Below are 12,932 nucleotides of genomic sequence, written 5' to 3'. Positions count from 1 at the left end.
TGCTGCATACAATTTTGAGCTTTTCCAATTTTTGATATAAAAAAAATCATGACAGCATTGCTAGAGTGGCCGTTTAGGAACGGGAGTTGAGCGACACACAAATTTTTACTGTATTGCAATGGTCATCACTTTGATGTGATAAGAAGGTATGAATTAACCTTTCACAGACGGGAAGTATATCAACGGGCTTCGCGATCGGATCTATTTAATCTGAACATTGACAGATTGATTGCAAATCTATTACTTCATACTTTGTAACAAGTTATGTAAGATCACATTGGTCATAACTTATCGTTTATTTGAAGTCTTAACCGATCCACCTTAACACATAGTTGTACTTCACATCCATTGATCATTTTATAATTATAGACACAGTGTTGACACACATCGAACCAAAAAAAAATGTCGATATAAAAAAAGAACAAATCATTCCAGCGGCAATGCTGTAAATAAAAAACTTATTTCAAATTCATTTTTTTTTTTATTTACATTAAACTTATCATTTTCAATTTCATGATGTTTCGTTAATCACTGCAAGGCCAAAAATCTTTATTAACAAAACATTTTATTATATTGCTGTGTGTTCTTACATCACATTCAAACAGCATGTCCATTGACGATTTTACAATAACGCACTTTGATCATTCTAATTATAATAACATTGATAACGCTTGACTCTCCGCTGTTGTACTTGTGTATATAGCTCCATATGAAGACTCCTCGATGTTTTAGTAAATAAAAAAAAAATTATTCTCAAATTCCCATAATAAAGTTGCTGGCGTAATGAAGACAACAAAACAAAAAAATTATGTTTTTGCTGTGTTGCTGTAGACGTAGACCATTTTTTTTCTGTCTTTATCATTTTTGTTTGTTTATAATTTCTTTTCTGATTTTTCTTGTTGTTGTTACTTGATTCTAATCAGGAGTCCCATTTGTAATATAAAATATCTTCAAAGTAAACTGTAACGAAATGAGTGTGCCGTTGAAAATGGAATGAAAGTACAGAAACAAATTTTCTTAAAAGGAAGTTGAAGATATCCTTCTACTGTATTCGCATAATGTGATACATTTCGAAGTCTAAAAAAAATTCTCTTACGCTTAAAAGCCTTCCTTAAAGAATCTACAGTATAACTTTATAACTCAGAACGACAAACGAATGTAAAGTACGAAAGTGAATATAATTTTATTGAGTCGAGCAATATAGACAACAGAAGTATATTAACCGAATACTGGTTCTAATTTTATTGACACATTCTGCTTCATTTTAATCTCGCTCACATATTAACCCTAAAACACAGCGAACGTAAGCAATTCTTCTATTCTTTTTAAAGATCTAGTCATCAAAGTACTTTACATGAACGGTCCCTTCCCATGCGACCTTCTTTGTTAGTGCTGTGAACTGCATTAGCTACAATGAAAGACGACGTTTGTCGTGCAAGTGATCGAGCAGATATCAATCGATTTGAACAGTTTTTCCATCGGGAAGACCAAAGGGTAAAAAGTGATTTGTCTGCGTTTCGGAAAGTATGGCTCATAGGGAATTGCATCCAAAGAAAGAATTATGGAAGTGGACATCCGAAATCATCAGAGTACTGGGTGAAAGGGCTTTTGGGCTGTTGCATAAAAAAAGTTAAGGAAGCTCAAACTTCGGTAGTTATTCTTATAAAAAACATTGTGTTGAATTCGGGAAAAAAATATTAGAAGTTTCACTTTCTCGTGTGATCTTTGACCCTCGCTACGCTCTGGCTAGAAACAGCACCCTCGAAATGAAATTTCCAACATTTTTCACACGACGTGGTTTATGGATGATCTCCAGGTCTAGAAAATTATTTTTGTTCTTAGAGGTTGAGCATTTGTCGGCCTAACGATGAAAAGTTGCATCTGATAACACAATCAAATTCCATTGTATTTCAAAGTCTACCTCTGTTCGTCGTCAGACCGAGTATATTGAATCCATTGAAGCCTAGGCTGATTTTGCCATAAAAGTTCATGACAGTTACATAACGGTCTCTAACTATTGAAACTCTGATATTTTCTACTCCATAAGGACTGTTGCAATTGCACTACACAGTACACACTCACCTTCCGTATCAACGTTTTTCCTTTATAAAGTTGGAGTGATACTTAGTTACGGCTATTTGAAGTTTTGTTCGACCAGCTATATGTCTCTAATAAGGCTCTCGATACACCTGTCAATTGTCCTTTGCATTTCATATATCTTGGTTATGTCATTGACACAAAACTTTTTACTGTGCACTGGGCATAATCCAAATTATTTTTATTTTCATTTTTAAGGAATGTTCCGAATGTAGAACGATTAAAGTTGAAGCTTTTCTACAAACGTAAAATTGAATGGAATCCCTGATCATACACGTTTCTGATTCAATCTTACGAAATATTCTCAAACATTCGCCGAAAGACAGTTTAATTGATAAATTTGGTGGAAAGTTTATCGAACATTTTTACGTCTGTCTTGCTGAATGATTTGCTCTTCAATTGGTTTTGCCTTATTGTGCTCTGTGGACAATATATTGTGGTACACAATATCTACCACATAAATCAAACGCACAAATATGGCTTTTTGTTTTGAAATCATTTTCCATACTTGAGGATATTGTCTCAAGTCGATTGGCTTTTGATTTGCAAATATTTCCACTTGAATACACCTTCAAACAGATGAACAGTTCAGAACGAAGTGTATTTATTTATTGAAGCAAAAGATATTGCCAGTCGTCTTCATCGTCTTAAAATAACAAGCACATTTTGAATAGAGAAGGCATATAGAATGAATTAAAGATTTTTGTTCGAAAAAAAAAGTTTAGCGAATTTCCCATAAAAAGTTTTGTTGTTTTTGAAATTGTTGTTGAAATTTGGAAAAACTGAATCGTTACCGGCCATAATATTCTACGACATCGAATGTGCGCTATACAATCGGATGTCTGTGGCGAAGATGTTTCAATAGTAAAAATTTTTTTGTACTTGCCCCTATCTTGGAGAGGGATTACGGCATCAATTCTCTTACATCTGTTCTATGTTAACTCTACCGATAGAGTGTGATTCACTATTTCACTCAAAGATGTTGTTGCAACGAAGCCAATGTCAACAGAAAAATAATTGATTTTTTACACGTCGGATTTTAGTCAAATAAAATGCCATTGTATAGCACCGCTGGTGGAAAAAGTGCGGGATCACGGGAGTAAACCCAAAGCTTGGAAATTTTTCTTTACAGAACGGGAAGTTTTGCACTTTCTTTGCTTCCGGGAAGAAAACATTTTTTCCACCAGCGTATAGCACATGACCTGAGGACTCTGGAATAGTAATCAGTTTATCAATCGGCCCTATGCTTGGCGATAAGAGTCTTAAAATAGTTATTTTCTCAACAAGTGACGAAAAGTAGGACTTTCCTTTGCCTTTATTGTGAAAAACATTGTATACAACTCGATGATAAATGCTTTTTTAGGCACACGATGTGTGCTTTTTTAGCGAATCAGAGGTATCCACCTGGAGCCCGGAGGCGATCTCGCGATGTTTCAGCACTAGTTAGGAAAACGTTTTTCCAAACCCTTATCTTCAAGAAAATATAGGGACGATTGAAAAACTGGTTACTCTGTTCCGGATCCACTTCAGATTTTCTACCCTTTCACGAGCGACCCCGACGTATAAAAGAGCAGTGAGCTTTGGACAGGATTCCAAAGTTTTAAAAACGTTTTCGCGAGTGTTCATGAATTTATACGAATTGTCGTGATTGATGCGCTTCGTGAAAATTAGCGAAAACGTTTTTGCGAATACAAAATGCAACTTTTGCACGAAAAAGGAATGCTTCTAGTGCAGTCTTCTGCATTAGCTGGCAGTTACTTCAATTGGATATGTTATTATTATCCGAGGCGAGGCCGAAAATGCGACTTCGTTTATTCCGAGTTTTGTAATGGATTTTACATGCTGTTAGCTCCAAAACTCTGTTTTTTCTCTAGTAATGTAGTAAGCCATTTCCGATCCTAGCGAAATCAAAAGCGTGTAAAACTAATCCATTTTTCTTTTATTTACAGATTATCCTGATCAATCAAGAATCAACAGAAACTGTTTCGTAATGAATGTTGGTGGTATCCATCTAAGTAGATAAATAATGAGTGAATATTCTAAGTGATAATAAAAATATTTAAAAATAAGATAAATAAATAAAATCTGTGTGCTACGTTTCAGCAACATAATTGCACGGCACCAACATCATGATAACTAGAATTTTACACGAAAAACATTGATAAACTCCGATAGTTTATTGCATTTTTTAAAAAAATAGTTAATCAATCCATATTGATATGTGACACTTTCGGCAGGAAACTATTTTTTTGTTGGTTTATCTCAAACAAGAAATTAGTAAAGAAAATTTTTCATCAAATTTACCATTAACGCTGATCAAGGATGTTTTTCTGATCCGGTACGAAAAAAAAGTTTTTTTTTTAAATACCAAAATGGGGGAACGTGAAACCGTTACGAATGGCAGCTGTCAGCAAAGTTCCACCACAATATCAGCAAATCCGAATTTGTGTGGAACGAGTGGTTCGATTTCCATCGGTGGCGTTGCCATGCATTCGTGTTCGTCGGTTAGTCTGAGTAGTTCAGCGTCAAATGGTGTTCGGTCTTCCATTAAGTCAAAGGGACCAATACGGGTAGGATTTTATGACATTGAACGGACAATTGGTAAAGGGAATTTTGCGGTGGTTAAATTGGCTCGACATCGGATTACTAAGAATGAGGTGAGTCTTTAATAGTTTATTATCATTTGCCTTTCTTAAAGGCTTGTTTTAATGTATCTAGTAAGATTGAACCACATTTTTCCATACTTATGACAATAAAGGGGCATTTTTGATGGAGGTCAGTAACAGCACGCCGTGACAGTGAAAAAGTTCTTAATCTAAATTTACAAGTACTAGGATGCCTCTATAACATAGAGACTAATAAATCGATTGACACTATCAGCGAAGATGTTGTACTGTGCAAGACTGTCAATACAGTTATTGATGAAAACGAGTGATGAATGATTTTTAGACATCATATGTTGAACGAGGCGTAGTTGGGCCGAATTTAATAGTACACAGCGTATGCACACTAGAAATTTTCACCATGTTCAACAAAAACAAAAAACTACTTTTCGCCACTGAATTATGAGAAGTTGTCTCTCGTCATCTTTTGAGAGTTTTGTAAAAGAGCTTTAGAAGAAGGTCGGAATTACGATTAGTGCCTGTCTTACTGTGTCGTCGACAATCCATCCGTTTCTCATTCCGGAATAAGTCCATTTTTTATATTGCGAAAGTTGACCATTACATAGCAGTCTAACCTTTGCGAAAATCCCTAACAATTTGGATACCGGGAAATCAAGCATTCAATGAACAACGTTGATGTCAAATTGACAGTCAATGAAGTAATTACTCATTACACGAGGGCTTAGTGAGCAAAACATTATGTATTTCCATGCCCAGCGAAAATGATCAACTTTCGCTTGGGACCTGTGATAAACCAGAATACATTGGATGCTGTTTCGTTATTCATTTGGAAAGACTCCTGTTATACTCGCAAACTTACAAATGTGTTTTAGAGCAGCTTGTTTCGGTTTGACAAGTAGTGTGGTTGTACACCTTGCCTTCGACTCGGCACATTCGGCGCAATTCTCTATACTTGTGAATCTGTTTTTATCATAAAATTGTTAGCTCATGTAATGAATAACTTTCTCAGCATTCAATGTCTACTGTTTTTAAGCAAGAACCATTGCGTTCTGATAAAAAATTTAGATTTTTTTTAAAATCGTATCTGTATCAGCGGAAGTTTGATAACCGAGTGAAGCACATTCACTCTGGTGTTTTCTAACAATTGGCACCCGGTGTACCTCTGGCTTCGAGAACACATCTAACGTGCATTTTACAGTCAGAATGAACAATATCATGCGAATCATATTGAAGAAAAAAAATCCCTCACAAAATGTCGTGTTGTTGAACTACTTACAAAAACAGAACAAATTCCTCGTAGGTCACTGAATCTGAATAGTCATTGGCTAATAAGCTATAAGTGTAAGACGAAACGATCACGCACCTATCTGATGTCTTATCGAAAAAATCTTTCCTTCTCTCTTTGAATGTTAACTTCATTTATTTTGGCTACTCTACATTCTCCAAAACGAAAATAATCGTTCCGTCTAAAAATAACCGACATGATTAAAAAGAAAAATCAAATCTTTGCAAAAAAAAAACAAATTCTTTTCTCCGATTGTCTATCTGTATGTAAAACTAAGTCTGCATGTGTGTATACCAGTCGAGTAAACCTGCGAAATATGCGAATTTGCGTTTTTTTTTTACTCTTCGTCTTCTGTACCTTCTCAGTTAATGACGTCTAAGATTTGAATTGTTTACCCACTCTGCTGTCTAAACATTTCACACTTAATAATTCATGTATATGACGTCATTAATCACAGTTTTCAAACGTTATGTGTAAAGTAGGTAGACTTGACGCTGATGGAAATTGCGATTGGCACACTAATTTATTAGATGAAATTAAGTCTATTATGGAAGATGTATTACTCGAGTTTTCTCATTTTAGCGAAGTATTTAGTGTCCTGGATGGTTTACCGGTTCAATAATTGAGAGCCACAGATGTATAGGCATTAATAAACTGTATTATTCATGGGTATAAAGGATTGTAAAGGTAGTTCAGCTGAAAAAAGGTTAATGATTCTGAATGGAAAGTATGGAAGATTTATTCTGCACGAACATGTTCTTATTTGCTCTGGGTGTGCTGTCATACAAATCACCTCGAAAGGTTTCTTTTAGTAACATTGTCGACGTCAAACTACGCAGTGTGCGCATAATTTTCCGAATAGAAAGTCGATATATCATTGATGAATCGCGTCAATACAGACCGTTTGACTTAAAAGATCGATCATTGCTATCAAGTTCAAGAAAATTTTAACCGGAGCCTTGATTATATACGTAATAGCTGATAATGGCGGATAATTGATTTATAATGTGAATCCGATAAAATTGAAGATACAGTTCGGTTAAACAAAGTAACATACGTCATTCGAATTTCCTTCAATAAATTTTGTAACATTTTGATACCATGTGACGGTTTTACGTTTTTATGCGTTGCTATACATTGCATTTCACAACAGGTTAGCTGCTGAAAGTTTACTTTATCGTTTTTCTTTACAGTGTGCAGTGTCAGTCCACTTGAGATAAGATTAAATTATCAGATTTGTCGCTACGTCAGGGGTTCCCTGCGTATTTAAAGAAAAGTTTTAGATAAGACTGTTACATTTCGTTTTAAGTATCCTGATGAACTGCTACAGTTCTAGAAAATATTGAATTTCATTGTAAGGGCCAGGACTCCGGTTCTCATGAATTTAAGAATTCGTAACTTGACAGTTGGCACCCTAAAAGCGAATCATTTAGACCACTCTTTGCATCAAGGGGACAACTGTCAAGTTACGAATTCCTAAAATTATGAGAATCGGCACCCAGTTGGTTAAAATTGTGTTCAGAAAGATGTATACAAAGTCGACTTAAAACGTTGCCAAGCAAATGACTCTGATAAATGTTTGATCGCCTGTTTCGATGATTCACTAATATCCTTTTTTGGGCAATGCAGTCCGAATTATGTCTCGAAGTATGCAAATACTTTCCGAGTAAGTTGGACCTAACCTATATCTCGTCGCCTAAATGTAGGCTAAACGTATCAATTGAAATTTATCGTATAAGGGCCAGAGAAATGATAAGATGGTATATGCCTGTGGCGAGATAGAAGGAACATGTGAATGACAGTTGGCTCCTATGGGAGAGAATGTAAGAGAATTTGTATGCAATTGTCTCACATTCTCTCCCATAGGAGTCAACTGTCATTTACATGTTACTTCTATCTCGCCACAGGCATACCAACTTATCATTTCTCTGATTGGGGTTAGTTACGTTGTTCTAGTTATTCAGACGTCTTTTTTTGAACGACACCTATCATGACAAATTCTGATTATTTACGTTTTGTTCAAATTATGACCCCCAGGACCTAAATATTTTCAAGAAATTTTTAGAATTGAAAGCGAAAACAAATCACAAAAATAGGTCTTGCGTTGTACAATCCAAATGCTCTGTTCACATTTAATGTCGGGACTAGAAATTTAAAAAAAAAAATCCTACCCACAACTCACCGAGAGAGTCAGGAGAGTCACCTACAAAATAACCATAAACAATAAAGTTTAAAAAAAAAATCACGAAAATATATTCATTCCAATATGCGAAATGTTTGAATGATGATAAAATTGTACGAAAAATGCCAACATCATTTTTCGCACTGACGTCAAACCGAAACCGAAAAGAATTTTTTTTTGCTTCGCATTATCTGCACCAACGTTTTTCAATAAAGAACAAAGATTAATTTAAATTTGTTAAATTACCGTTTGTCTTGCTGCTATCTTTCATTACTAGGCTTCATTTATAGCACTACCTTTTTACGTACACCAAACGAACATTTCATTTCACTGGATGTATTGTGTAGGCCATTTTCGGTTTAATGAATTGTTTTTATCTACACTGCTTAATATTATGGACAGGTCTGCGTCATATAATGTGTGAAAAAGTGTTAATTGTAAATGGAGGGCGACGGCTGCTCTATACATGGCATATTATTGCGCAAATGCATTATAGCTGTCCGATTTATAATTTGAAAGTCATAAATCATCACACTTTTCAAAATAAGCGTAGAGAAGACCTACAATAATCGCCAGTTTATGAAACTATAGGTTTAGCATTATTTTGTTTGTACAGTATAGACCCGAAGCTGTTGGTATATTAAACAAGGGCTGTAATTTGATGTCTCGTATGTCTCGTCGAGATAAGTAAGAATTTTAAAGCATTCAATGTGAAGGCTAAAATTGATAGTGATACTGATGAAGACACAAGTCAAGTATGTATTTTCCAAAAAAAAAACTTTTTAGAGGGCTAGCTTAAAATGCTCGATTTATTGAGATTCAGATTTTTCTGAATACGTTGCTCAGCGTACCTTTACAATACTTTCGTTCAAACTTAAGGAATTATTACACTAAGGGAACCAATCATGAAACATCATACAATCTGTTACTTCTTTTGTTGAAAGTATAGCTTACCTATGTCGTAATTATAATTGTCAGATGACCCGAGGTTTCTGAAAATTTAATATTGGAGAGTTGCTCATAAATTATGTGACGCCCTACATGGTGAGGTTTTTGCGTTTTTTTTGTGACGAGTGGGAAGGAGGTGTTGACATCTGTGTTTCTTAATGAACACTCAATATTAGTCTCCTTACAAAATATTTGAGTTTCAACCGAGGAAACTACGTAATTAATGTATATTGCTAAGCTCTTCGAAATGAACTGTCTTAAAATGAACGATATCTTTCGAATGTTATGGATTGAAGAAGTTTCGGTTCTCGTTGTTGCGTATGGTATCAAATGTAGGGTTTAAAAGAGGCTTCACTGGAAAACTTGTGCTACTCTTCTGACAAGGGAGAGAGAAGAATTGCGATTTATAAGTTTCGTAATTTATGAACGGCTTCTTAGTAATACAGTCTGCTCACACCTCTTACTCAAAACTCAATTGTATCACGGCATTCAGTTTAGCTAATAAATTCTCGACTTCGGCATTGACTTCATTTGCCTAACCTCTTAATGCCGGCAAAATTCTGGCTAGCATATTAAAATACAAAGTTCCTAAATGGAGCAATGAACCTCAAGGTCGTATTTGTTTAATCATTAGATGTATCCTGAATTTCGTAAACATATTATAGCACTGCTGAATCAATAGGGTAAATTTGAATTATCTGAAGAAACATTTTTTTTTATTTACATTGCGTTGCAGAGCCTTGGTTGGCTTGGCAGCTATATTTGAATTCGAAAGTAAACAAATGTGTCTCATTAGTGAGAAATTTTGTGAAAAATTTATTGCCTGCTAAGTAAGTGGTTTTGCTCTTGAAAATGTATCAACATTCAGTTTTAAAGCTAAGTTTTTATTCTAAATAAACTTAAAATAATGGCAGAGCAATCCAATACATAAACACATCTATACCATTATACACGTGCTTCACATTAAATAATGGTATAAACAGATACAAATGGGTTATACGTATACAGATTAATGCTGTTTACACTGAAATTTTCGCTATGCTTCGCATGACTAAAAATTTATTAAAAAATTTATCTTTTTTCCGAATTTGCAGTTGTTTTGTCTTTTAATGTTAAAAAAGATTCGCGAACTTAAGTCGGAAAGTAGGTGTAGACGAAAGAGTATGGCTGAAAGTCGCGTTGACGTAAGTACATGTCTAATTATGACTGGCTCTCTCAAAGTTGAAAAAAAAAATTATGAAAAATATAATCAGCGCACCATTAAAATTGTGAAACCGATTAACGCTGACGTTGATATTCACTTTTTTTAGACTATTTTATTTATAGACGCACTTAGTGTTAACTCAATAAACAGCGAACGCAGGAATTTGCAGTGCTGAAACATTTGATGATTAGACTGAGCCCCAAAATTTGTCCAAAAAATGCTACGAAAATGTAATAGTTCTCTGGGCAGGTAGTTTAACATTACTGAAATTAATGTCAGACACTAAAGTAAACTTAATTATTAGAACTCGCCCGGGCGAAGAGCGGCGACGAAATTAACCTGTTACAGACGACTTTCATCTGTTATCGACAACGATAGCAAGGATAAACGACAAGCTCTGACTGATGAGGTCTTATATAGCAAAAATCGTGTTAAAAACAAATGAAGTAAAAGATTTCTGAAATCAATCTTTGAAAATGTTCGATCAAATGAAGTAATAGTTGGAATAGTAAAACTGTTAATATGCTTGCCGTGACAGGTTAATTATGTTTGTGTGTGGGCACGTCATTTTTTCTTATGAACTGACCTGATGTTCCCTAAGTATTAAAAGAATTCAGAAGGGTACCAGAAGTTATCATCTGAAATTCACTGGAATTATATATTTCTAGGATAGGAAAGAAAGTGGACTATGAAAATGTCACTTATTTTTAGGAAATGGTCGTTACAAATGTTTTAGTGTTTAGAACCAAGTAAACAACAATTTTCATAGACCAAAACTTTATATATAGTCCCTGATCAGAAATAAAGAAGAGAGGGTATTGAATCTTCAACATTACTAGCTACCAGCTAGTTTATGATTTGTGGCCTTTGGGGATTGGAGAAAAAACACTTTAATTTGGGCGTGTTGCCCGTTCAATTTTCGTATTTATTATCTGACGCAAATTACTTTTCTTACACAAATCAGTGCCAATTCGATACTTTTTCCGATTGATCTGGTTACTTGATTTACCTCGATTCGACCAGTGAAAACACTCCTGTTCGAGTTCCAACAGAGGGGTTACCGAAGTAGTGATGCTTGTGCCAAATCGCGGCTCCTGAACATGAATCATGGCTGGTCGGCTGGCAAGTACTTGAATGTAGTTTTCAAATGACTCCTCATTTATAAAAAAAAATGAAAATGGTCAGTGAAAATGGCCTCAAAGTTGATGAATTATCCGGAACACTTTTTGAGAGAACCCAAAACATAAAAATTCTTCCATGAAATATTAGTAGTGAGCCATACTTTCCAGAACAGAAGAAATTTCTGAAGGACTTTTAGAGCTTTTATATAAAATGCTTTTCCTGCTAGAAAAACAATTTTCTATTTTCCGGAAAAATTAATTGGTTTCACAATCATTCATACATGGAGCAAAGAAAAATCTTAAAGAACTTAAGGCTAGGCGAATGGAATTACACAAGCTTTCAATGCGTTCGAGATAATTTTTTTTAAACATGGTAAAGGCAAGTAGTTTCTTTCTTTGTCAGTTTACAAAGAGTTAGCCGAGAAACCGATTTTTCCTTCTTCATTTTCTCTAAAACAATAATTTGACGAAGATAAAAATTAAAATGTTTGATTTAACGTTTGGTATGAGAAAAGGAGCATCATTGCGCTGCTTGCATTTTTATATGCAGTTACAGTTACCGATTTATTTAGCTGTGTTGAGAGTAAAATACAAAATAGTCAAACTGTCGTGGTTAATTAATTATAAATAAAATCCAATGAATTTTGGATATGAAATCACAGATCCGAACATCTTACCGAAAACCTTTTATAAAATAAAGATTTTCTGTTGAAACATTCACGTCAACCTTAATCGTTGGATTCGCTTATAACGGTTCACCTATTCAATATATTTCAATACAACAACCTTCCTTGCAGGGCATTTCAATTTATCGGAAACGCTCTGAACCATAAGGCTAATTACAAATTCATTATTACGTATTTAGGTTAAACGGACCTTATTTCTTGACTGGTATGGTTAATTTAGTAGCATAATGTTCATAATTCAACGAACAAAATTTATGGAATCAAAACCCTTGCGCCCACCAACATATCTAACCTCAAATATCAATTTTTCTTTCTCCGCCAACAAATCATCTTACGTCCTACGTCATTCAGCACTATTCGAACAACAAAAAAAGCGAAAGAGAAAAAATTACCACACGAAATGTAACCTTTAACAATATTATTCGATTGTACTTGAACCCTAACACATGTAGCTCAAGCAATCCTTCAACCATATCATGCCTATAGTCATCTAATGCCGGCACGTCTTTGCTAAAGCTTTCTTTATTCAAATACCAAATCGTTGTTTTGTATAGCACACATCATACAATAGAAGGGCACAAAAAAAATGCGGTTCGGCTGTACTTTCGTCCGTTCGTCTCTCTGTGTTCTATATAATCCATTTTCAGTATTTTTTTTTTTTCGTCGTTCTATTGCTATTTGTATTACTCATAGAATAAAAAGTATATTGTATACCTATCGACAAATCATATAATGATGTCTTATGTACACATATACATAGATATACATGTCGCCCATAAACATTT

General features: G+C 34.6%; 1 protein-coding gene across 3 annotated transcripts in view; it reads left to right on the top strand.

The window, feature by feature from the left end:
- LOC119084324 (serine/threonine-protein kinase SIK2) overlaps window positions 1-12,932 on the top strand; it is a 55,384-nt gene that overhangs the window by 9,273 nt on the left and 33,179 nt on the right. For all 3 annotated transcript variants that reach the window (XM_037194254.1, XM_037194253.1, XM_037194252.1), the window contains exon 2: window positions 4,047-4,754. In XM_037194254.1, coding sequence (XP_037050149.1) covers window positions 4,470-4,754 — 285 coding nt within the window. In that variant the 5' untranslated portion in view covers window positions 4,047-4,469. The remainder of the gene's footprint in view (window positions 1-4,046; window positions 4,755-12,932) is intronic.

The sequence above is a fragment of the Bradysia coprophila genome, unplaced genomic scaffold (genome assembly GCF_014529535.1).
Source record: "Bradysia coprophila strain Holo2 unplaced genomic scaffold, BU_Bcop_v1 contig_732, whole genome shotgun sequence".
Classification (NCBI taxonomy): domain Eukaryota; kingdom Metazoa; phylum Arthropoda; class Insecta; order Diptera; family Sciaridae; genus Bradysia; species Bradysia coprophila.
Note: the sequence above shows the minus strand (reverse complement) of the source record. Positions and strands in the feature narration are given on the sequence as shown.